The sequence below is a fragment of the Cydia amplana genome, chromosome 1, assembly GCF_948474715.1.
Source record: "Cydia amplana chromosome 1, ilCydAmpl1.1, whole genome shotgun sequence".
Lineage (NCBI taxonomy): Eukaryota > Metazoa > Arthropoda > Insecta > Lepidoptera > Tortricidae > Cydia > Cydia amplana.
Genome location: NC_086069.1, coordinates 13,984,510 through 14,008,673, shown reverse-complemented (window position 1 = coordinate 14,008,673; position 24,164 = coordinate 13,984,510). Strand labels below are relative to the sequence as shown.

Below are 24,164 nucleotides of genomic sequence, written 5' to 3'. Positions count from 1 at the left end.
AACTATCAGTACTGCTACTTGACAATAGATGTAGCACCGACAGGAAAGTCTTATCTCAACAGCATAAGACTTTCCGGTCGGTGCTACATCTATTGTCAAGTAGCAGTACTGATAGTTCCGCTACTCGATGCTAATAGTCTCTCAACAGCATAAGACTTTCCGGTCGGTGCTACATCTATTGTCAAGTAGCAGTACTGATAGTTCCGCTACTCGATGCTAGATGTAGACACTGAAATTAATAGTCTGAACTGATGTATGGAGTGAGCACTCTTGTCTTACTATATTTCTCTATGCTGGAAGTAAGTACTGGAACCCTCTCGCTCTTCTCTTAAGTAAACATGTCTACAAACAATAATACCTAATTTAGGTAATATTATCATATTATTACCCACTTTGTATGTCTACTTTATCGGGCTCTGTTTGGGTGAATGTAATATTTATCTCTCTACAACAAAGAATAGCGCATTTATTGCTCGAAGCTTAAAGTCTAATTTTCCTTGCTGTTTCCGTGCAACACGTGGCGATTAACCGCGAATCTTAGTCCAATATAAATAGTTTATATATATGGTATAGTCATCTCATATGATACCTACCTACTTCAAATGAAGCCGTGGGCGTCGGGTAGGCGATTTATATGAATTTAAACTCTAACCATAAAAACATAAGAGTGTAACTGACTGTATTACATTAGAACAGCATTGAGTCACCAACGTTCGCGTTGTGGATTCATTCATGTCAGTGTGATCCGAACTGCGTTAAGCGCAGCGCTGGCTAAAGCCATGTCAAATACCAATGTTTTAAGAACTTGTTTATAAGTCAATATTGTATATATTAAAATACGATACGCACAACTTAGATTTGTTTTTATTAGATATTGTGTAAAACAAAAAACTGTTATTGTTTGTTGTTATTGACCTACGAATAATTGTGAAGTGTTGAAAATAGTATTTTTACCATTGGATTGCCTGGATTATATTTATACATCATAAACATTGAAAAGGCGTGGTGAGTGCTGTAATTGAAATATTGATATAATATAGAAACAACGCAACGGGGAATAACTGTGGACACTGTACTGCGGTCCTTGCTCGTGCCGAGCGGCATCCAGTCGTGCGCGTTATCACGTTATGAGTTATGATAATTTTATTCCACACAACTACATAGGTATACCTAAACATGTTGATACCGAAAACACTGATACTCACGCTCAATGTATTTAACTTTATTTTGTTCGTATTAAAGTTATAACCGGTTATCAATTTTTGTGACCCGAAGTTTTGAATTAAATTGATGCGTGGAATTTACCTCATTTGATTCATTCTGAAACATTTTTCCTTAAGAATCGTAGCGTGGTTTCAATTAAGTTATGGTTTTATAAATTCATAATACTAGTAGTTAGTAGTACACCTCGAACTGAGAACTCGCTGCTCACCAAAAACTCAATAGAGTAGATTCATAGACATCTATTGAACTTTGAAGACAGATTCATATTAAGAGGAAAGGGGACGGTCGCTTCTCCATACAAACGTAGTCCCGATCTTCCTCTCTGGCTATTAACATGTTTTTTTTAACTTAATTTGATGTAGGTAGGTACATTAACCATAGCTATGCCCCTACGTTTGACTTTTTTGTTTTTTGATTATTTAAAGAAGCTTTACTAAGAAATTTTAATAACAAAACTTCCGTGAGACATAGACATATTAAATATATTAAAAACGGGTCACTCACGTATTTTAAGTCGAAAACCGTTCGAAATGTTTCACTCCGTACCGAGGAGTGTCATCAGGAGCTTGCGTTTACGGTGACGGACCGGCGCAGACTGCGGGCCGCAGCTCTAAGCGCCCGATGACTCGGCGCAGGCGCCGGGTGGCGGCAGGGGGGGGGGCGAGAAACTACCTTCATTTATGGCATTATTGTCAAACGATGGGTTGCACACAACACTCACTACGTCACTCGCTAATGGTTCGTCCACACTGTCCACCGACGTAGTACCCAAAACAGTTTTCCAGCTTGTAAGCACTGACCAACCACAATCACGGTTAAAATTCGGATGACGACTAATTTCGATAGCCTCCCGTACTTTTCGCTGAATCAAAAACTTGTCTTTCGCCAGCACGGTTACCTTATCGAAACGTATATAGTGAATCGAATCCGAATCCAATACGTGTTCCGTCACCGCAGAGCCCCGGCTATACTACGTATGTGTTTGGATAATCTGGTGGAAATGTTTCGGCCCGTCTTTCCTATGTAGTTTTTTCCACAGGAGCAAGGAATCATATATACGCCCGGACTGTTCAAAAGCTCCCATTCCTTCGGCGAACGCAGCACCTGTCTCAGCTTCATATGAGGACGGAAAATCGTCTTAATGCAGTATCTACGGCGTAATAAGTCTCCGATTTTATCCGTCACGCCCTTAATGGTGCAATCATGAAGTGATTCAGCGAAAAGTACGGGAGGCTATCGAAATTAACCGTGATTGTGGTTGGTCAGTGCCTACAAGCTGGAAAACTGTTTTGGGTACTACGTCGGTGGACAGTGTGGACGAACCATTAGCGAGTGACGTAGTGAGTGTTGTGTGCAACCCATCGTTTGACAATAATGCCATAAATGAGGGTAGTTTCTCGCCCCCCCTGCCGCCACCGGCGCCTGCGCCGAGTCATCGGGCGCGGAGAGCTGCGGCCCGCAGTCTGCGCCGGTCCGTCACCGTAAACGCAAGCTCCTGATGACACTCCTCGGTACGGAGTGAAACATGTCGAGCGTTTTTCGACTTAAAATACGTGAGTGACCCGTTTTTAATATATTTAACTTTACTAAGAAAGCTCAATATTACGGCTGAAAATAATAGTAAACTGTAGAGATTAGTAGATACAGTATGGCCCATGCATACCACACAGTTATTCATTGTAGGGAATATTAAAGTCTGAGACAAATTCATGCTTCGAAATTGACAGCGAATGTAGATGGCGCTGTAGGGCTTTTATTGTGCGGTAATTTTGGCTGGTAAAAGTTGACAATTCAGTTACCACATAGGTATAGGCCTCTGGCAAAGAACAGCGCCATCTACATTAGTTGTCAAACTCGAGGGTCACGATTTTTCTTAGGCTTCACACATACCTACCTAAAATAAATGAATCTTTCATGTATGCCTACTAGAATAATTTCATTTGTTAAATTACATGTAGTTTACAACTTACCAATGCACCATGAACTAGCCCCATTCTTAGTGCCCGTCTTTATATATAAGTCAATGCCGCAAGGTTCATTTCAATCACTAACATCAAAACTATTCAAAACTAATAACTTGAGATTGTTATACTATGCGGGGCAATACTGATAGCAGTAACATATTTTTTATTGTGGTATTAGTCTGTTAAAATATTGATTGCCAAAAAGTAGCGAATTTTAAGGAAAATCTAAATTCGATACTTGTGACGCCGGCATTTAAATTTTTCGAATATTTGATAATACAAATGGTTTAACAATTCTATTCTAGTAGGTACCTAGGTATACATGGAATATTCATTAATAACAACTAGGTACAGCTACAGGTTCGCCTTGAAAGTAAAAATAAAAACGGCAAATATTTTCTATCTAATAAAACGCGTTTCGCCGACGAATTTGGGCGTTTTCTAAAATAAATATTGAAAACCCGATTCTCCCAGATCCTGGTGTTTTTGGGTTCTTTCAACTCAGAATCACTAGCATATTCAATCCTGATGATAAAAAAAATTGTCCCAAAATTTTGTATGAAAATTGTACATTCCACTACGTCACGTTACATACAAGTGAAAATTTTTCTCATACTAAAAACGTGACGTAATGGAATGGACATTTTGGGACATCTTTTTTTAATGGTAGGATGGAGAGTGCTGTCGATTCTGAGTAGAATGAGCCCAAGAATGTCCAGATTTGAAAGAATCGGGTTTTCGATATTTATTTTAGAAAAAGCCCATTTACAGTATTGTAGAAATACATATAGACAGACATATGTAGACGTCACACTGTGCCAGTGGGATCAAGAGCAAAGTGGAAGTTAAACCAAAAGTGCAAGATAATTAGGCGCTGTAAAATAAATCGCTCGATACTACATAATTATAATTTAAAATTTATATATTTTTTAATTATAAACCATAAGGTTTATAACTTATCTATATAATAATTCCTTTAAACGAGCAATTCTTGTTTATTTATTTATTTATTTATATATTTATTTATATGTCGGAGCGAGACACCAGAAGGACATATTGCAGCGTTACAGTTCATAGTTAGACGCCTGTATAAAGTCGATTAGCAATGTTTGGCAACGTATTATTTGCTTGTAACGAAATAATAAAGTTGCGTAGAGAGTATAACGCCATCTATTGGCGTATTGTTCAACTAAAATGATAGGTAGAAGGCTTTGGAACGTCAAGAGGTATATCTTGAGTGAACGTAGGCACGAGTGGGCATTTTTGTCGTTATGTTGGTAGACTGGTCAGGCGGGTTTACCAACTTGAATTCGAGGCGGGAGCGGTTGGCTCCGCCGCTGGAACTGGCTTCCTCCTTCTTGATCGGACCGCGCTAGAGATCGGACGTTATCGTTAGCCATACCTCGTGCCTAATTCGCTACGTTCCTGAAGGCTTATACCTGAAGGATTATTCTGAAAGCTTATAGATTCTTACGTTCTTTAACCGTTTAGTTAAGTGTTTTATTCCAAGTGTTATTTTGATTTCTTATGTGCCATTAGAAGCTTACTTTTGTAAAATAAAGAAACTATGTGTTGTTTTGAAAAGATGTGTCCCGCCGAGTTTGTTGCCGGGTTAAATCTTCTCGGGTCAGAGGTGTAGGGTTGGAGCCGGTGTAGTTTGACTTAAATAAAGATTTGAACGATTTCATTTGATCTTCTTATTTTAATTGAATCCGATTCCATCGTAAGATCGTTTAGTTATTTTGATTATTTAGTACTAAAATATAGTAGGCACTAGTATGGTTAACGAATCCGAATGTTTATTTCATGCGTTTGTAGCATACCTACTATTTTGGCTGTGAAGTAATACATCTAGGTACTACCCCCCACGCGCCCACCGCCATTAGGACCATCCTTCTTCGATATATATATTTCGGGGATCTCGGAAACGGCTCTAACGATTTCGATGAAATTTGCTATACGGGGGTTTTCGGGGGCGAAAAATCGATCTAGCTAGGTCTTATCAGTTGTTGCTAAAGTGTTGGATAAAATACTGGACGTTCATCTTAGTCAACATATAAAACTGTGTAATGAACAGTTTGGTTTCCAAGAAGGTTTAGGTACTGAATGCGCAATCCTAACGCTGAAGCATACTGTTGATTACTATATCAATAGAAAATCGCCTATATACGCATGCTTCCTGGACTTGTCCAAAGCTTTTGATCTTGTGTCCTACGATCTACTTTGGAACAAGTTAAGGAAGACAGGCGTGGCACCCGAGGTTGTCAGTCTTTTTAGGGTTCCGTAGCCAAATGGCAAAAAACGGAACCCTTATAGATTCGTCATGTCTGTCTGTCTGTCTGTCCGTCTGTCCGTCTGTCTGTCCGTCCGTATGTCACAGCCACTTTTCTTCGAAACTATAAGAACTATACTGTTGAAACTTGGTAAGTAGATGTATTCTGTGAACCGCATTAAGATTTTCACACAAAAATAGAAAAAAAAACAATAAATTTTTGGGGTTCCCCATACTTCGAACTGAAACTCAAAAAATTTTTTTTCATCAAACCCATACGTGTGGGGTATCTATGGATAGGTCTTCAAAAATGATATTGAGGTTTCTAATATCATTTTTTTCTAAACTGAATAGTTTGCGCGAGAGACACTTCCAAAGTGGTAAAATGTGTCCCCCCCCCTGTAACTTCTAAAATAAGAGAATGATAAAACTAAAAAAAATATATGATGTACATTACCATGTAAACTTCCACCGAAAATTGGTTTGAACGAGATCTAGTAAGTAGTTTTTTTTTTTATACGTCATAAATCGCCTAAATACGGAACCCTTCATGGGCGAGTCCGACTCGCACTTGGCCGCTTTTTTTCATATTGGTATGGTAATCAAAAGAACAAAGTGAGGTGGGCAAATGTGTATTCTGACGAGTACTCACTCAGCTGTGGTGTAAGGCAGGGAGGGTTAACATCGCCAAGGTTATTTAACCTATATGTTGATCAGCTGATTGGCGAGCTGAGTAGCATGCATATCGGTTGCCGCCTGGATAATATCAGCGTAAATAATATAAGTTATGCGGATGATATGGTGCTGCTCAGCCCGTCATTCTATGGACAGCAAAAGCTGATAAAAATATGTGAAAGGTATGCGGATGCGCATGGCTTATAATGTGAAGAAAAGTGAGTTCATGATTTTCAAAGGTAGGAACAAGTTGCCACTATACATTCCGCCACTTCTTTTAAACAGTACGCCTTTGAAACGAGTGACAGAATTTAAATATCTGGGCCATGTGCTAGCCGAAGACCTTAAAGATGATAAAGATATAGAACGTGAGCGAAGGGCATTGTCCGTTCGCGGCAATATGCTGGCTCATAGATTCATTCGTTGTAGTGTGCCTGTAAAACTATCTCTTTTTAGAGCGTACTGCCAAAGTTTCTACACGAGTGGTCTATGGGTCAGTTTTACGCAGCGGGCGTACAATGCACTAAGAGTGCAATACAATAACGCATTCAGGGCCCTGTTGCGGCTCCCTCGCTATTGCAGCGCGTCGGGTATGTTTGCCGACGCGGTCGTCGACGATTTCTATGCAATAATACGGAAAAAGTCGGCGTCCGTTATGCGACGTGTGCGAGGGAGCAGCAACAGTATCCTGCAGATGATCGCGGACAGGCTGGACTCGCCCGTCCTCGGTCGCTTCATGGATCTGCATGTTATGCGGAGTTCATGGGATGCATGAGGCGGCAGAGGGGGGGAGAGTCGCATCTTTAGTTTTAATTTTTAATTTGTAAAATTTTGTGATTTGTGTGTATTTTTTATGTATTATTTTTATATCTCTAACATAGGTCTTAAGTTAAGTTAATAGTTACTAACCAAATTATGGAACCTGTTTTCTGAATTAAATGATTTTTATTTTTATTTTTTTATTTTTTATCTCTGGGAAAACGCGCATTTTCGAGTTTTTATATGTTTTCCGTGCGAAGCTCGGTCACCCAGATATTTCTAACTTAAAGAGTGCAGTGGATTCGGGTTCAGCCAGCAGTTTTTGAAAAATCGTAGGGCTTTATAGATCATAAAACGGTTGCCAAAAATATTATTATCTAGAAAAATTGAGGCCTTTCTCTATAGTAACTTCATCGATTCGAAAACTGATTAAACAACTTTCGCTCATAAGTAATAAATGCGAACTTTGGTCTTAAACACACCATTTGTACCTATTTTTGTACATAAAAAATGTTATCATGAAAAATCCTTCTAAAATGCATAATGTTGTTCTTGACCGAACTCATCTGTTACAGTTTTTTGTTAAAAATAACAATTCAATAAATTATATAGGCACTCGGAAATATTTCTGATATAATTTTGCTCGTCAGACATCCCTCGGCTACCTATATCACTATTAGCTATTTTTTTCTATATTATATAAAGCTGCAACACGACTGACTGATGATCAATTGATCTCCCGGAAGGGGGTTCGGGGGGTATTTGACTATGGTACGGTCGTATAGAGGGCGGCTCGGTGACCTCCAGAAAAATCTGACATTTGGTCTACCGCTCTCGGTCAGAAAAATGTTTGACGGCCCGGCCAAACGGTGAGACCTAGGTGGGGGGTGCTCGACCAAATGTCATAGAGGGACCCTGGCAGTTTTTGAAGCCGCCATTTTTTTTTTCAAACGGGCCGACTTTTTTTTGTTTAATTTTTTCAAGTTTGTCCTAGCGCGCTGAAATTTTGCTCCCGGAAACTCGGGGTCCCCTAGATTCCTATGAAGAAAAATTTTTTTGAAAAATGTTTCAATTGCGGAAAATCTGGTCACTTTTATTTTGTATGGCAACTTTTAAACGGTGCCAGATAGGTGGGGGGTGCTCGACCAAATGTCATAGAGGGCCCCGAGACAAAACAAACTGCATTAAAAAAAATTCAAAATGGCCGACTTTTTTTTTAAAATTTTTTCAAGTTGGTCCGAGCGCGCTGAGATTTGGCATGGCGGGTGATAGAGGCCTAAAGATTCGTATGATAAAAAATTTTTTTGGAAAAGTCCCAAGATGGCGGAGAAAATAGCAATTTTATTTTTGTATGGCAGCTCTAAAACGGTGCGAGATGGGTGGGGGGTGCTCGACCAAATGTCATAGAGGGCCCCGAGACAAAACAAACTGCATTAAAAAAAATTTAAAATGGCCGACTTTTTTTTTTTTTTTTTCAAGTTGGTCCGAGCGCGCTGAGATTTGGCACGCGGCGAGCCTGGGGGCCCAAGATTACAATGTAAAAAAATTTTTTTTGGAAAAGTCCAAAACGGCGCGGGCAGGGGCAAAAGTCAAATTTCCAAGTAGGTTAAGCGAGCCCGAAGGGCGAGCTTCAGGCTGGGAGGCCGGAGGCCGACCCCGCGACGGGCCGTCAGGCCCGGAGCTTCACCCCGGACGTCCAAGCGTGTCTTACCCCCAGTAATTTTGGGCGAGGCCGAAGGCCTCGCCGCGGGAATGACGAACAAAGCAAAATCCTATAAAAAAAGTGTGTTAAGCGAGCCCGAAGGGCGAGCTTCAGGCCGGGAGGCCGAAGGCCGACCCCGGCGGAGGGCCGAAGGCCCGGAGCCTTCACCCCGACTCCCAAGCGTGCAACCCTCAGTAATTTAAAGCGAGGCCGAAGGCCGAGCTGCGTGAATGCAGTGCTTCCAAGCGTTCTACCAAGTCAACTGTCTTGATAAGCGAGCCGTCGGGCCGAAGGCCCGGCGGCGAAGCGTCGAGGCTCGCGAAGGCCGAAGGCCGAGCTCCGCGTAGGGCCGAAGGCCCGAAGCGTCAAACGAGAGGGGGAAGTTGGATCTTAAACACGACCCAATAGTAAAAGTGGCTTAGACAAGCGAAACGGCGGGCCGAAGGTCGTAGGCCGTAGGCCCGACGTGAGCTTGTCAAGACACTTTTACTATTGGGTCGTGTTTAAGCTTCAACTTCCCGCTTACGCTCCCAAGCAAAACCAACCCTCCCCAAGTGTTTTAATAAGCGAAGCGGCGGGCCGAAGGCCCGACGCTGAGCTTCGAAACCCAGCGAAGGCCGAAGGCCGAGCTCCGCGTAGGGCCGAAGGCCCGGAGCGTCCCTTACGGTTTCCCAAGCACGCGAGGCCGTAGGCCGAGCTGCGGGAATGAAGTGCTCGCATGCGGATCTTTTCTTTCTAGCAAAAGTACAACTTTATTTCTTTTTCCCTTTGGAAAACAAATTACTACAGCACCAACAACAGCACCAACTACACAACAACAACAACAACAAACAGTACGCACATCGCGGGGCCCTCGGGCCCCGCGCACAGGGCAAAATCTAGTTTTATACTAAAATTGTACTGCTATGATCTGTATTAACGATATAGTACTAAATATACAACTGATAATAGTGATAAACTGATAATAAATGAAAATTAGACGTTTTCGTGTTTTTTATTGTTTCGAGCCAACTTTAACCTTTTACGAGGGGCGTTCAAAATATTCTCGGTATTGATATCTTACGACCTCTTCTAAAATTTCTTTCGTTACTGGCCGCTAAGGTTTATTCATTGACATTAAAAAAAAGTATAATTCGAACCGAGATAGTCTTTGGTTTTTCTGCAATTGCTGAACAAACATGAACATCATGTGCGAATTGACAATGTTAACTAAATTAGAACATCGATGCGTGATAAAATTCTTGACAAAACAGGGTAAAAATCAAAAAACCATAAAAGAGGAAATGGATTGTGTTTACCGTGAGTCTGCTCCTTCTTTATCTACCATTCAAAAGTGGTCAAGCGAGTTTAAACGCGGAAGGGAGAGTATTGAAGATGACCCTAGACCTGGCCGGCCTGTAGTAGCTACTTCACAAGAAAATATTGATAAAGTGGAAAAACTTATATTGGAAGATGGTCGAGTGAAGGTAAAATCTATAGCACAAGTAACCAATCTCTCTATTGGTACCATACATGATATTATACATGACCATCTTAATATGTCAAAAGTAAGTGCAAGATGATTTCCGCGAATGCTGACTCGGCTTCAAAAAGACATGCGTGTAGCTTGTTGTTCCAATTTTATTGACCTGTGCGGTGAAAATCCTGATGAGGTGCTGCAAAGAATAGTTACTGGAGATGAAACCTGGGTTCATCATTATGACCCAGAGAGTAAACAAGAGTCCATGCAGTGGCACATTAAGGGTTCAGCTCATCCCAAGAAGTTCAAGGTCATCCCTTCAGCTGGCAAGGTCATGGCCACGATATTTTGGGATTGTGAAGGAGTATTACTAATCGATTATAAAGAAAAAGGTGTAAATATCACAGGACAGTACTACGCTAACATTCTACGTCAATTAAAGGATGTAATTAAAGAAAAGAGGCGAGGAAAGTTAACCAAAGGTATTCTGCTTCTGCATGACAACGCCCCCGTCCATACTGCTCATATTGCCAAGGCAGCTATTGTTGAATGTGGGTTTAAAACTGTTACTCACCCACCGTATAGTCCGGACTTAGCCCCCAGCGACTTCTTTTTGCTCCCCAATCTTAAAAAGGATCTGCGTGGAAATAAATTTTCTGACGATGAAGCATTGAAGGCGGCAGTGGAGGAGCATTTTTACACGAAAGATAAAAAATATTTTTACGAGGGATTAAAAAAAATAATTGATCGATCTTTTAAGTGTATGAACATAGGGGGGGAGTATATTGAAAAATAAAAATATCAAACTTTTCGTACTTGTTTGTTTTCATTCTCATACCGAGAATATTTTGAATACCCCTCGTATATAAGGTTTTGGTTGGATTCTGCCCTTGCAAATAAAAAGTCTAGTTTTTCCATGGTATTTGCGCTAGATACAAATGTGTAAACGATCAATATAAACTACTGATTTGTGTTAGCTGCAACTCGCAATACAGGATGGATTTTCTTTTTGGGTCAGTGAGGTAGTGTTGAGTCGCTCACTCGTGAGGCACCTCATTTGTACCACTCATTTTGTTAATTTGTCGCAGTACTTCGTACCGCAAAAATGTCTTACTTCACTCCTCTATTCATTTTACTCATTTACTCGCGCGCATCACAAAATCACTCTATCTATTAAAAAAAAACCGCATCAAAATCCGTTGCGGGTCGCAAGTGATTATCATACTTAAAATTATATCAAGTTGCAAGGAGGAGGACTAAACAATCTAACAATAAAAAAGTGCTAAATTAGAACAAGTTTCATAAAAGCAGCAAATTAAGCTGCTATGTGGTATGTAGGTACTTTGTTCTTAGTTTGATTCTAAAATTATCTTTCTCCTAAAAGTTCTATTCTTAACCTCCAGAATTGCACTCCAATTAAATATTACTATTTATTTATTTATTTATAAAGGAAGTGATGAATACATAAAAATGAATATACATTAAAAAAAATGTCGCTGTTGGAATTAATGGAATAGTCGACGCTGAAAATATGCTAGTACCTCACCTCATTTGAAGTAAGACATTGTAACACCTCATTTTAGAAAATGAGGTACTCATACAAACTCATTTTAAATTGATGTCCTACCCATCACTACAGTGAGGGCAGCTACCAGCCAGATCCCGTGCTGCTACGAGAAAACGGTCTTTGAAGACCTTCCCTCGATTACAAATTAATGAAGATTGGCTTTTACAGATTTTGAAAAAAAAACATACAGGGTGTGAGAAAAAGGTCATTTTTGACAAACTTGTTTTTTGATGCCAATCGATCCCATTCCTATTGAGGATCAAAAGCTTGTATGGAACCAAAAAAAATTCCGAATAAAAAAGCCACAAATCGAGGAAAACTTTGAGTTCTGAGGTAAAATAGGTACATACATACAAAAAAAAACCGGCCAAGTGCGAGTCGGACTCGCGCACGGAGGGTTTCGCACCATCAACAAAAAATAGAGCAAAACAAGCAAAAAAGTCACCCATCCAAGTACTGACCCCGCCCGACGTTGCGTAACTTCGGTCAAAAATCACGTTTGTTGTATGGGAGCCCCACTTAAATCTTTATTTTATTCTGTTTTTAGTATTTGTTGTTATACCGGCAACAGAAATACATCATCTGTGAAAATTTCAACTGTCTAGCTATCACGGTTCGTGAGATACAGCCTGGTGACAGACGGACGGACAGCGAAGTCTTAGTAATAGGGTCCCGTTTTTTACCCTTTGGGTACGGAACCCTAAAAACATACGGTCAAATTGGTAATCAAACAAAGTATAAAGCAAGTATTTTTGATATCGGTCGGTGTTACCGTCTTAAAGAAATCGGGACATACATAGAAACAACAGATCACGACGAATTGAGATCCTACTCCTTCGGAATTTTGAAGTCGGTTAAAAATAGGCCTGACTTATTGAAAACACATATATAATGCCTATATTAAATTAAACACCTACATTCCGTACACGTCACGATCTTCCCGTCATAAAGCTATACGAGGGGCGTTCAATAAAAAGTGAGAATGAGTATGTTATACACAACTTTTATTAAATATTATTTTATTTTTCGACATAGTCACCTTTTAGCATAATACACTTAGTATATCTTTTTTCTAAACTTAAAATTCCATTTCTAAAAAAGGTTTCATCTTGAGTACTTAAAAAATCCTGTACTGGAGCGACTACCGCGTCGTCGTCTTCAAATTTCTTGCCTCTCAGGTATTCCTTCAATCTCAGATATAGGTAGAAATCACTAGGGGCGAGGTCTGGTGAATACGGAGGATGCTTAAGGATATCGAACCCAGCATCACGTATTGCAGCCATTGCAACGGCGGACTTGTGTGCCGGTGCATTGTCCTGATGGAACAACACAATTTTCGAGAGTTTACCTCGCCGTTTTTCACGGATCTCATTGCGCAATGTTGCTATTTGTTTGGCATATAAAGTGCCCGTAATAGTGGCTCCATGCTCGAGATACTCAATCATTACGACCCCTTTACCATCCCAAAAAACAGAGCCCATGACCTTACCGGCAGATGGGCCCACCTTGAATTTCTTTGAAGTTGGAGATGATGGCCTTTTCCATGTCATAGACTGCGGTTTCGTTTCAGGGTCGTAATGATGGAGCCATGTTTCGTCCATTGTTATAAATCGCGTCAAAAAAAGTTCCCTGCCTTGCTGTATCAGGTCCAAACCTTCTTGACAAATCTCGACTCTAGTTTGTTTTTGCGTGTCAGTAAGCATTCCGGGTACCCAACGCGCTGATACCTTTTTCATACCCAAGCGTTCATGTAAAATATTATGCACGCTCCCCGTTGAAATCTTTACATTTTCAGCAATAAAACGAACCGTGACACGACGATCCGCCAAAACTAAGTTTTCGACTTTTTTCACAATTTCTTCAGTTACTGGACTGTCGAATACGGAGGAGCATTAGACCTTAAAGTGTCCCGTAAATCTAAATCGACTTGGTCCGTAGAAAAATTTTTCATACACAAGTATTTGATAACGGCGCGCAGTTCAATTTTCTCCATTTTCGCTAACGTACTCAATAGCATCGCAAAGAAATCGCCGTATTTTTTTTTAAACAAAAAACAGTTAGTTTTTTTTTCATGGCAATCAGCTAGGTAGATTAGCTTTACCGGCCAGTATTTACTTTCCTAATATTTAAAGAGTTTGCATCTCATTCTCATTATATATTGAACGCCCCTCGTAAGTAATAAAAAAGGTACCTTGTTCCCAGTTTGCCGTAGGACATCATGTCAAGCTCGAAACCATACGTTACCATCATAGAGCAGCCTGCGGGCAAGTCGCAGAGGTAAGTTATGACCATACAATTTACACTATTGTTCGGTTGTCCCATTTAAATACTTGGAATTGAAGCAGCATGCCCTTTTCTTCCATATCTCTCATTTCATCATTCACATCCTTTATATGTTCATATCGTCTCTCACCCAGTCCATCCACCTTAAATTTTCCTTGGTTGGCTTTTCTCTTATATTTATTCCTAAAGCTATTAGCTCTCTTCATATGACTCTCAACAATCTGTATCACGTGTACATGCCCATAACGGCCATAATGTTAGGCGGAGCCATGCCCTTTATTTTTGTGCTATAGGTATGTGCAACTTTTAAGCTTCAATCTCTTTTTATCCGTGTTAGGCGGAGCCATGCCCTTTATTTTTGTGCTATAGGTATGTGCAACTTTTAAGCTTCAATCTCTTTTTATCCGTTACATTTAATGACATAGATTTATATATTTATAGGCTCCTCTACTCCATTGGCCATGATGGGCACTTGCAGGTGATCCCGATCGTGTGGAGGGCTTATAGGCCTACAGTGCTGGCCCATGATCGGCGATGATGGAGCGTAATCGCCATTCTGCCGGTTTTCGGATAAATATCAAAGGAAGTGGCGGCCATGATTGTGCGCGTGCCCACACGATGGAATCGTCGCCTATAGGTACTGTAATGGACCATCATTGTCGATGGTGTAGAGGAGCCAAATGGTTTGCCTACAGGTGCCTAATAACGTTGAGTGTCTTATTCGCAGCGCTAATGACACTTTGAAACTGTACAATCTTGTTATGTTCGGGAAAATGGGATAGTACTTAAATCTACTACCTAGAAAAACTTGTGTACCTAATAATCTTCCAGGTTTCGCTATTTAAGCGAGGTGGACGGCGCTCGGTCCGTGGGTTCGATCCCGGGCGTGAGCAGTACGGCGGAGCGCAGGACCTACCCCACCATACGCGTCCACGGGCACAAGGGGCCGTTCGTGGTGCTGCTGTCGCTGCTCAATCCTCACAACAACTTGTAAGTAACTGATGGTGATGAGCTGCCCTACAGGTTGGAGCGAAAAAAAAATTACACCCCCACTTTATGTGTCAGAGGAGGTAGGTACCTACCATAATTTATATTTTATTTTTATTTTATTATGATTTTATCCAATATAATTGATCTAAAGTTAGTTTTCCCCTAATTTTCATTTACTCATGTAGGTACTGCTATTAGATTGCACACAGCTGTATGTCTCTAGTCTAGAGTTGAAATCAAGATATCTTTAAGAATGTTATAGTGCATATTTTCGGTCTTACTTCAAGATCATGATTTAACGATGAGTTACGAAATAAAGGTTCCAGCAATTAATTACCTACCTTGACCATAAATCTGTTAAAAAAAATCTAACTGGCGACAACAAAGTGTATAACAGCAGAAGACCCATATTTCCAGTTGCCGTAGTCACACTGTCGTTGTCGCGTGTGATAGAGCTATTCACTTATTTAATTAACTCGGGCATGCGGGCACGTTGTTCCCATCCCATCAACCGTATCGCCTCAACGAGCCAGTATAATAATACAGCTAAGTGATCTCCGATTACGCAAGCTGGCAAGGATCTCGAGATCACACTTAATGGTTACGTCCACGCGATGTATGCTGTAAGTATAAGCTATGGAATAGCAGCCCAGCTGGGCTGTTGGGTTTGTAGGGGCCGCCAGGAAATAGGTGCGTATTACTGCGTATGTACTTAGTACGTGGAATGGGACATTTTATAAAGTAGGTCACTATAGGTACCTACTTGCTTACCGATTATATTGGCACATCTAATTAGATATTTGGGTAACGGTGACGCTTCAGCTGCTATCCTCGGAGGCTATGCTGAAGTCGGATAAGATAGAGCAGGGGTCAAATTTTGTCTAAAATCTAAAACGATGACGAATAAATTATCAGCACGGCGTTCGCCCCGGCGATGCACCGCATTGTTGGCCATTAGTGGACAAATTGTTCTTAGTGACATTTCCTCTAATAAATTAATAATTACAAGCTAAATTAGACCCACTCACTTCCCATTATTCGATCGAGCTGAAACTTCACCTACAGTGTATTGTATAATATACGAGCTGATCTGATGATGGATAGAAGAGGTGGCCATAGGAACTTTGTGTTAAAACAACGCAACGTACTTGATTGTATTTGGGTTTGTTAGAACTTTCTCGATTAGTATTAGTTGCCCGTTGAATGATGATAAGAATAATATTAATGCACATGCAGTCAGCGAATAAAGCTTTTGTAGGTATCAAAAATGAAATTTTAGACATAAAACTTAATTTTAATGTCTTACTCGTAAGGTTACTTGTCGTCTTGGCTTCTTACAACTACCTGTACTGCATGGGGTATCACACTTCTGTCCAGAGCTATGGCGCTACTTGAAGCAGCTAGGTATCACACTGGGTGGGATTATCATGCACTTCTTAATTTGCGGGCGCAGCAATGAATTTACTTCGCTGGGCAAAGCGTATGTATTACGACCTCGAAAATCTAGTCTCCTAAATTACTTACCTCAAAAAAGGAATGCTGCCAACGACTGAAACAATGGCAAGGGAAATGATGAACCACTCGGATTGTCATACCTAATACTTACCTAAATATGCAATGACTAGACTATTGACTCATTAAGCTCGGGGAAATATTACATTGATTTGACTTTGAACTTCCAAATCGCAATATAATTATGTAGGTGGCCGATTTTTACCAGATTAAATAAATACCTACATGACGTGGTTAAAGTTAAAACCTTTACATCTCAAACCTGAAAATACTCGGTATTTAAAAGTTAAGTAATTGCATGTTTTTTATACATAAACGTTGAAAAAAAAAGATAGAAAAAGTAGCCCATTTAAAAAGTGCCGTTAATATGCCACCCACCAAGTAAAAGCGTCAAAATTAATGGCATCTTGACTAGGCCCCAAGGTGTTTTGACATTGATATAGGTACTCGTATACAAGGTTACATTTATAAATTCCCGTTTATTCATAAGGACGTCCGATAGTTGGTGCGGTTGCAACTTATGGTTGCGGAACTTATGGTTTTACCTATATAATGCTCCGTGCACCCGCGGCAGCTAGCGGACGCCCTTAATAAAATTGGACAAATACCGAAACCGCCGCACTACCTACCCAATAACCCAACAAATTCTCAAGGTGTTCGCACTCAAATATTTTTTGGAGTTAAGTACCTACGTAAATAAATAGCTATATGAATGTGAAATTAAAATTTGTATTGCAGCTGCTGTCGGCAATTTAGTTCATCCAGGGTCCATCACGTCACAGAAAATCCGTAACTCATTTACCTAGTTATACCTTGGCAGTGACACAAATGTTATTCACGCAAATCGAAACTGACTGACCTCATTAGGTAATTCTCGGAAAACTGGATAGGTAGGTATTAGGTAGGTACCGGTAGTGGCACAGCCCCGGTCTCATCTCTTTATACAAATTTTACTATGTCATTTAGATATTCACATACTTATGCATAGATACAGTTTTTAAAGTATACTAGTTAGGAGCAAGCGGTCAAATTATTATTTTTATTATCATCTGTAGGTGTGTGTGTACATATCCAATAGGTGCCAACCTACATTTTGCAATTTCAAGTGCCTATATCTAATATGTATGTACTTCTAATACATACTTGTAGCTTTTGGATACTGGAGATTTAGAACTTATGTTATGTGTCAGTCGATCCATGTGTAGGTTGTAGGTATGCACACTATGCACATATAATATAATTTCGCTTTAAAAGTCTCTTACAAGACACAAAAGTCCTCATGAAACATGCACCCTTACTGTTGTCATCACAATCGACTCATGCCACTCACCTAATTTATTTATCGATGTTCTTTCCAGAGTTCACCCCCACAGCATCACAGGATCGGACCCACGATACACATGCAGGCATGGAGTGATTTTCGTTATCTCAGACGAACCTGAAGTAGTTTTCAAAAATATAGGAATTCTGTGTGTTAAGGGGAAGACCGAGAAAGACGTTAAATCAGCGTTAAAAAGTCGCAAGGAGATGAATATCGACCCTTTTGGAGGTCAGTTAGCAATATATACATTTATCTACCCACTTTAATATGTAAAAGGTAATAATTAGGTATTCCCTAGAAGAGAAATAGGAGATACTATAGGAAAATAAAGAAATACATCTTACTTAAATAATTCCACGTACGAGTATCCCATACCAATTATAACCTTTAGCCGCCCATACCTACGTCAAACCTTGCTAAGCAAAATTAAATTTTATTTTGTCAACAGAAAGTTCAAATTAGAATGGAACAGGAGACCTTTTTATAGGACTCTGGGCGGCTAGAGGATAAAACATAAATAAAATACACAGTATGTTTATATATTTTAAACACCTTAGCCGCTCCGATACCTACCTATAATACCTATATAAAAAAATATTGTAAAATGTTTCATAAAAAAGCATGCATTTTTACAACCTTAACTATTAATCTTAAATTTAAAAGATTTTTTGAGTTAATAAGTCTAGGTAGAATTAATAACATACAAAATTACATAGTTTTTGAGTTAAGGAGTCTAGGTAGAATTAATTATACGAAATTACATACTTATTATTATTATACAGGGTGGATTTTCTTTTTGGGTCAGTGAGGGCAGCTACCAGATCCCGTACTGCTACGAGAAAACGGTCTTAGAAGACCTTCCCTCGATTTCAAATTAATGAAGATTGGTTTTTACAGATTTTGGAAAAAACATACAGGGTGCGAGAAAAAGGTCATTTTTGACAAACTTTTTTTTTGATGCCAATCGATCCCATTCCTATTGGGGATCAAAAGCTTGTATGGAAGCAAAAAAAAATTTCCGGCTAGAAAAGCCACAAATCGAGGAAAACTTTTCCCATACAATTTGTATGAAAATGAAAACTTTTATTTTTCACATGCTATTTTTGTATGCCAATCGATTCCATTCCTATTCAGTATCAATACTTTCCTAGGGGTCAACTTACGGTAATGTACTAAAAAGCCACAAATTAATAAAAACTTTCTGCATACATTTACTATGGAGAAAACGTGAAATTTAATTCACAGTTTTCTATCTGGCCAATCAGTCCTATTACATTTAAGAACCATAATACTGTATGAAGACCAAACGCACCAAACTATCCACAGTTGAGGCTAAACTACAACGACTCCAGAGGCTGGCCTGTATGGCGACAACGGGCTGCATGAGGACAACACCAACCGCGGCCCTGGAAGCCTTACTGGGCCTGCCGCCGCTGCACCTCTTTATACAACAGGAAGCGCTAGCTGCGGCGGTACGTCTTAAAAAATCTAATCTCTGGAGACCGCCTAGGGTGCCACACACCGAAATCCTCTACGAGGCCATAGGTAGGGAACCGCTCATAGAAGCGGTGACTGACAGGATACCCAAGCAGTTCGTCTTCGACAAGAAATACAAAATACAATTACATGAAGAACCCCATGAAGGACTCAACCCAAGGGAGCTGAGAATCTTCACGGACGGATCAAAGACAAGGTCAGGCACTGGCGCTGGGGTTTTCTCAGAGGACCTAAACATACACATCTCAACACCACTTGGTGCCCATAACACAGTCTTCCAGGCGGAATGTATGGGCATCATAATGGCAGCACACGCAATCGTCTCAAGGGAAGTATTGGACTACCCCATCCGCATACTCTCTGATAGTCGATCAGTACTGCAAGCTCTACAAAGTTATACTCTCACTTCAGGGCTAATTTACGAATGCCACAAAGCTCTGTCAGAGGTATGTACCACCAATGGCGTAACTCTGCAGTGGATCAAAGGACACAGCAACTCACGAGGTAACGATGCAGCCGACATCCTGGCGAGAGGTGGCTCGGAACTGAAGGTGGCAGGACCTGAGCCAATTATACCTCTGCCATTTGCCTGGCTCCGGAACATGCTGCGTCATAACACCAAGGTAAAACACCAACAATACTGGTCTAACCTAGGCACCTGCAGGCAGGCGAAGGAAGCCCTCCCGACACTCAACCCCAATCTGTCACGGAGGCTGCGACAGCTGAAGAGACCACAGCTCCGGCTTATAGCTGGGGCCATAACCGGCCACGCCTCATTTAACAAACACCTACTAACCCTACGTGTTACAGATAGCCCCCTCTGCAGGGCGTGCATGGAGGCAGAGGAGACAGCCGCCCACGTCATTCTCGAATGCCCAGGGGTGGCAGAATACCGGGCACAACACCTCGGCTCACCGGGGTCGCTCCCAGAAGTCGTCGGCAACGTCAAGGGTCTGCTAGGCTTCCTGGTAGAGCTGGGTTGGCAGGAATAGGCCGCCAACCCATCACGCAAAATAGGCGCAATAATATGACGTCGAGTTGCGGAAACCAAGCCCGCGAATACCTATAACCTATATACTGTATGAAGACATTGCTGTAGGACTGATGGGCCAGGTAGAAAATTGTAAATAAAATTTCACATTTTCTCCATAGTAAATGTATGGAGAAAGTTTTTATTAATTTGTGGCTTTTTAGTACATTACCGTAAGTTGACCCCTAGGAAACTATTGATACTGGATAGGAATGGAATCGATTGGCATACAAAAATAGCATGTGAAAAATAAAAGTTTTCATTTTCATACAAATTGTATGGGAAAAGTTTTCCTCGATTTGTGGCTTTTCTAGCCGGAAATTTTTTTTGCTTCCATACAAGCTTTTGATCCTCAATAGGAATGGGATCGATTGGCATAAAAAAAAAGTTTGTCAAAAATGACCTTTTTCTCGCACCCTGTATGTTTTTTCCAAAATCTGTAAAAGCCAATCTTCATTAATTTGAAATCGAGGGAAGGTCTTCTAAGACCGTTTTCTCGTAGCAGCACGGGATCTGATAGCTGCCCTCACTGACCCAAAAAGAAAATCCACCCTGTATTGTTACAAGATAGGGATTAAATGATTCTCTCATTTTAAGCATGTGTTTCTTTATAATGTATCCAGCTTGCCTTCTGTTCTCCTGATAGCGACTGTACAATCAATCTACTCTATCACTTACAGCCGGATTCTCGCACATCTATGACCATCGCCAAATCAACTTCACGGCAGTCCGTCTCTGTTTCCAAGTGTTTCTGCCGGGACCGAGCTGGACGCCCACCGACCGTATGGACCTGCTGAAATACGACAGGGGTCTGGCTCCTGTCGCGTCGGACGTCGTATACGACGCGAAGAAACTAAATGACCTCAAGATCGTCCACGTTACGAGCATTGCTGGGAACCTAACGGGAGGGGCCGAAATGACTTTGCTTTGTGATAAGGTATGCTGTTCAAAAATAGGATAAGTATTTGTATTGCAGAGTAACTGCTAAACAATCAGCACGCACATGTATTAGGAAATTTAGTTCCGCTTACGTCTGATCTATACACAACTGCAAAAATGCATACCTACTCACTTAGTGAATGGAATTCATTCATGAAGTAGGTGTGCACTTTTGCAGCTCGCTGTACCTATTCAAGTACTCAACTATTTTATGTTTTATTTTAGTAATAAAACCTCTTGAACAACGTTAACGTCTCTAAATCTCAACAGCATAAGACTTTCCGGTCGGTGCTACGTCTATTGTCAAGTAGCAGGACTGATAGTTCCGCTACTCGATGCTAGATGTAGACGCTGAAATTAATAGTCTAACTGATGTATGGAGTGAGCACTCTTGTCTTACTATATTTCTCTATGCTTCAGTACACAGGGCAGAATCCGGACGTGGTGTTCGATGACGGACGGGGGTGGTCGCAAACTGCCCCAGCCCAGATTTACCATAAGCAGCTGGCAATCGTGTTCAGGGCTCCCCCCTACCGGGAAGAGCGAGACCCCAGAAGCCCCGACTATCTTCAGGTACCTCCAAAATGTCTCATTGAGATCGGTTCGCCGTTAAGATTTTAAAATTTCAGTTTCAGAAAAAAATCTAGATTAAATCATTTCAATTGGATAACAAATTATCAGTAATAGGGTCAAGCAGATATTTAGGTGTGAGTCTTTTCTATAAGCTTTAGCCAAAAACTGGTTAGCTGAGCAAAAACTGCAGGGTTAGTGTGATTTAATGTTATAATCTCATGCCGACTGTACACACTCGTCGAGAGCCTCTCTCCGAGAGTCTGGCACCGCTCGATCCAATCAGAGAAGCGCGAGACGAGACGAGAAAGGACCAGTACACACTCGTTCTCGGCCTGTCTCGGAGTCTCTCGATGAGTGTGTACAGCCCGCATAAAGACAATAAACCATAGATCACAAACTTCTGTTACTTTTGGTTCCAGTTGGACCTAGTATAATCGGTGGGCTTTCAATTTTTCATCCTAATACTTATAGGTGCATCGGTATTCTTATAGGTATAAATTCAGGTACTAAATATTCCCTATTTGCAACACTGACAGAAGTTGTTACTTATTAATTAGGTGCAGGTGTACCTGCAGCAGTGTACCGAACGCGGCGTGTTGCGCAGTCAGCCCGCCACCGTGGAGTATATTTTGTCTGAGAAGAACGGCCCGCTTCAGTTTCCTAAACCGACTAGTAAGTACCTATCACATAGCTTACTTATTCCTTTAAGGCTCTTGATGCTGCGCTACCGGGGGGGCTACAACCTAGAAACAATAACGAGGCAGGATCGAGGGCAGATAAGATAGACTTCTTGATTCTCACATAAGCTCCTTTCCGGTGGCGCTGCCTTTTACTCTCGCCATCAAATCGTTAGTTCTGGCAACATTTCAACGGCTGACAGCTATATAGCAGCAGCAGTGGGAGAGTTATCTAATTCACGCAATTGCGCTGATGGTTACTCTCATGAATAAGGATCATTATATTCCTAAACAATTAAATAATCTTAAACAATCCATGCTGGACGTCACGGTTGTCATCATCATGTTGAATTGTTTAACATAATCTGACACACGACATGTTGAATTTAAGTGGCTTGGGTAGAAAATAGCATGTGTCATGTAAGAAAAATACCATGGAAATTAAATAATACATTTAAATTACTAAAAATTACAGGACCACAAAAATTCACAATTTAAAGTTTTACGGATGCTAGACTTTAACTCTGTTTTCTGAGTTTTGTCATGCTTGATATGAATTAGTCTCATACTTATAGGCATTAGATACCTACCTAGAAACTGGCAAAGAGCAAAGAGGTTAGAGGGAGGGACACATTTTTTTTCGAAGCGTATTCAGTTTATTAAACATGTTTCACATGTTTGTTGAAGACCATTATTCATTTTGAAATACCTGATATCTAACGACATCGACACCCCACACCACACTATAGGGATGACGCAGAAAAAAAATGAATCCCCACTTTACATGTAGGGGAGGTACTTGCTTTATTTGTTTTAGTTTAATTTTACCACTCTGTCGGCATGATTGATTTCCTATATATCCGTGCCGAATTGCAGGCATTGCAGCTTTGTAGCACTAACGGTCACGGAGCAAAGCCTCGTGGTAATGCGTTTAAGGAGATAGTTCTCATTGTACCTGCTCTGATTAGAATAAAGTATATAAATTGTATGGAGGATCACCTATTAGGACGACCTGCATTAAGTATACAAAAATAATCGCGTGAAAAATTTTTTCTAATCAGAATACGATTTTCATTACTATTTTTGTTATACTTTGTACATGTATACCTTTAAAATGTAAGGATTGCCTTTAGTTACTCCTTCAATGAAACCAAAATGAAATGATAATTAGTTGGGTACATTTCGTTTTTTAAGAACAAACTTTGTTGCCGGAACAAGGAAGTGGGCAATTGCTGGATGTGTTCGAGCTAACGCGGCTTCGGTTCCCTATCGTGTCGCTTTCTTTCTGCTTACAGTTTGTGTCCTAAGCCTAACTTAAGTATCGTTTTTTCTATACAACTAGTATGGCGACGCTTATTGTACCTACCGTAGGTACAATGCAACTGTAGGTACTAATACCTACGCAGTCGGAGACGTGCTGCATCCTATGCGGTGTATTATTTTCTAAGTAGGTATCAATCGGGCCAGTACGAGTAGGTATAACTTATGCGAGAACCAGCAATTGCCATTCCAGCCGGGTCAACTAGAGCCTGGCCATCGAATCGTGACTCTGAATACTAACCGTACTAAAACATATTTTAAGTAATTAGGTACATACTGTATCCTTCTATCAACAAGCAAGCAATTAATTATGGTCCCATGCAAGCATGCAACAGAAAGTATATATACTAAAAGGTTTGAAATATTGACTGGTTAGAAAGAGTATAAAAGGGTAGGGGTA

The 24,164-nt window shown here is 40.6% G+C and overlaps 1 protein-coding gene across 2 annotated transcripts in view; it reads left to right on the top strand.

Moving 5' to 3' along the window:
• The first annotated feature begins 872 nt into the window (after positions 1-872).
• The window catches only part of LOC134648046 (uncharacterized), a 51,813-nt gene continuing 28,521 nt past the window's right edge, over positions 873-24,164 (top strand). The window contains exons 1-7 of one of the 2 annotated variants that reach the window (XM_063502484.1): positions 873-1,005; positions 13,825-13,899; positions 14,737-14,895; positions 17,766-17,956; positions 20,936-21,192; positions 21,615-21,767; positions 22,325-22,439. In XM_063502484.1, coding sequence (XP_063358554.1) covers positions 13,841-13,899; positions 14,737-14,895; positions 17,766-17,956; positions 20,936-21,192; positions 21,615-21,767; positions 22,325-22,439 — 934 coding nt within the window. In that variant the 5' untranslated portion in view covers positions 873-1,005; positions 13,825-13,840. The remainder of the gene's footprint in view (positions 1,006-13,824; positions 13,900-14,736; positions 14,896-17,765; positions 17,957-20,935; positions 21,193-21,614; positions 21,768-22,324; positions 22,440-24,164) is intronic. The other variant, XM_063502492.1, reaches the window with a different exon arrangement.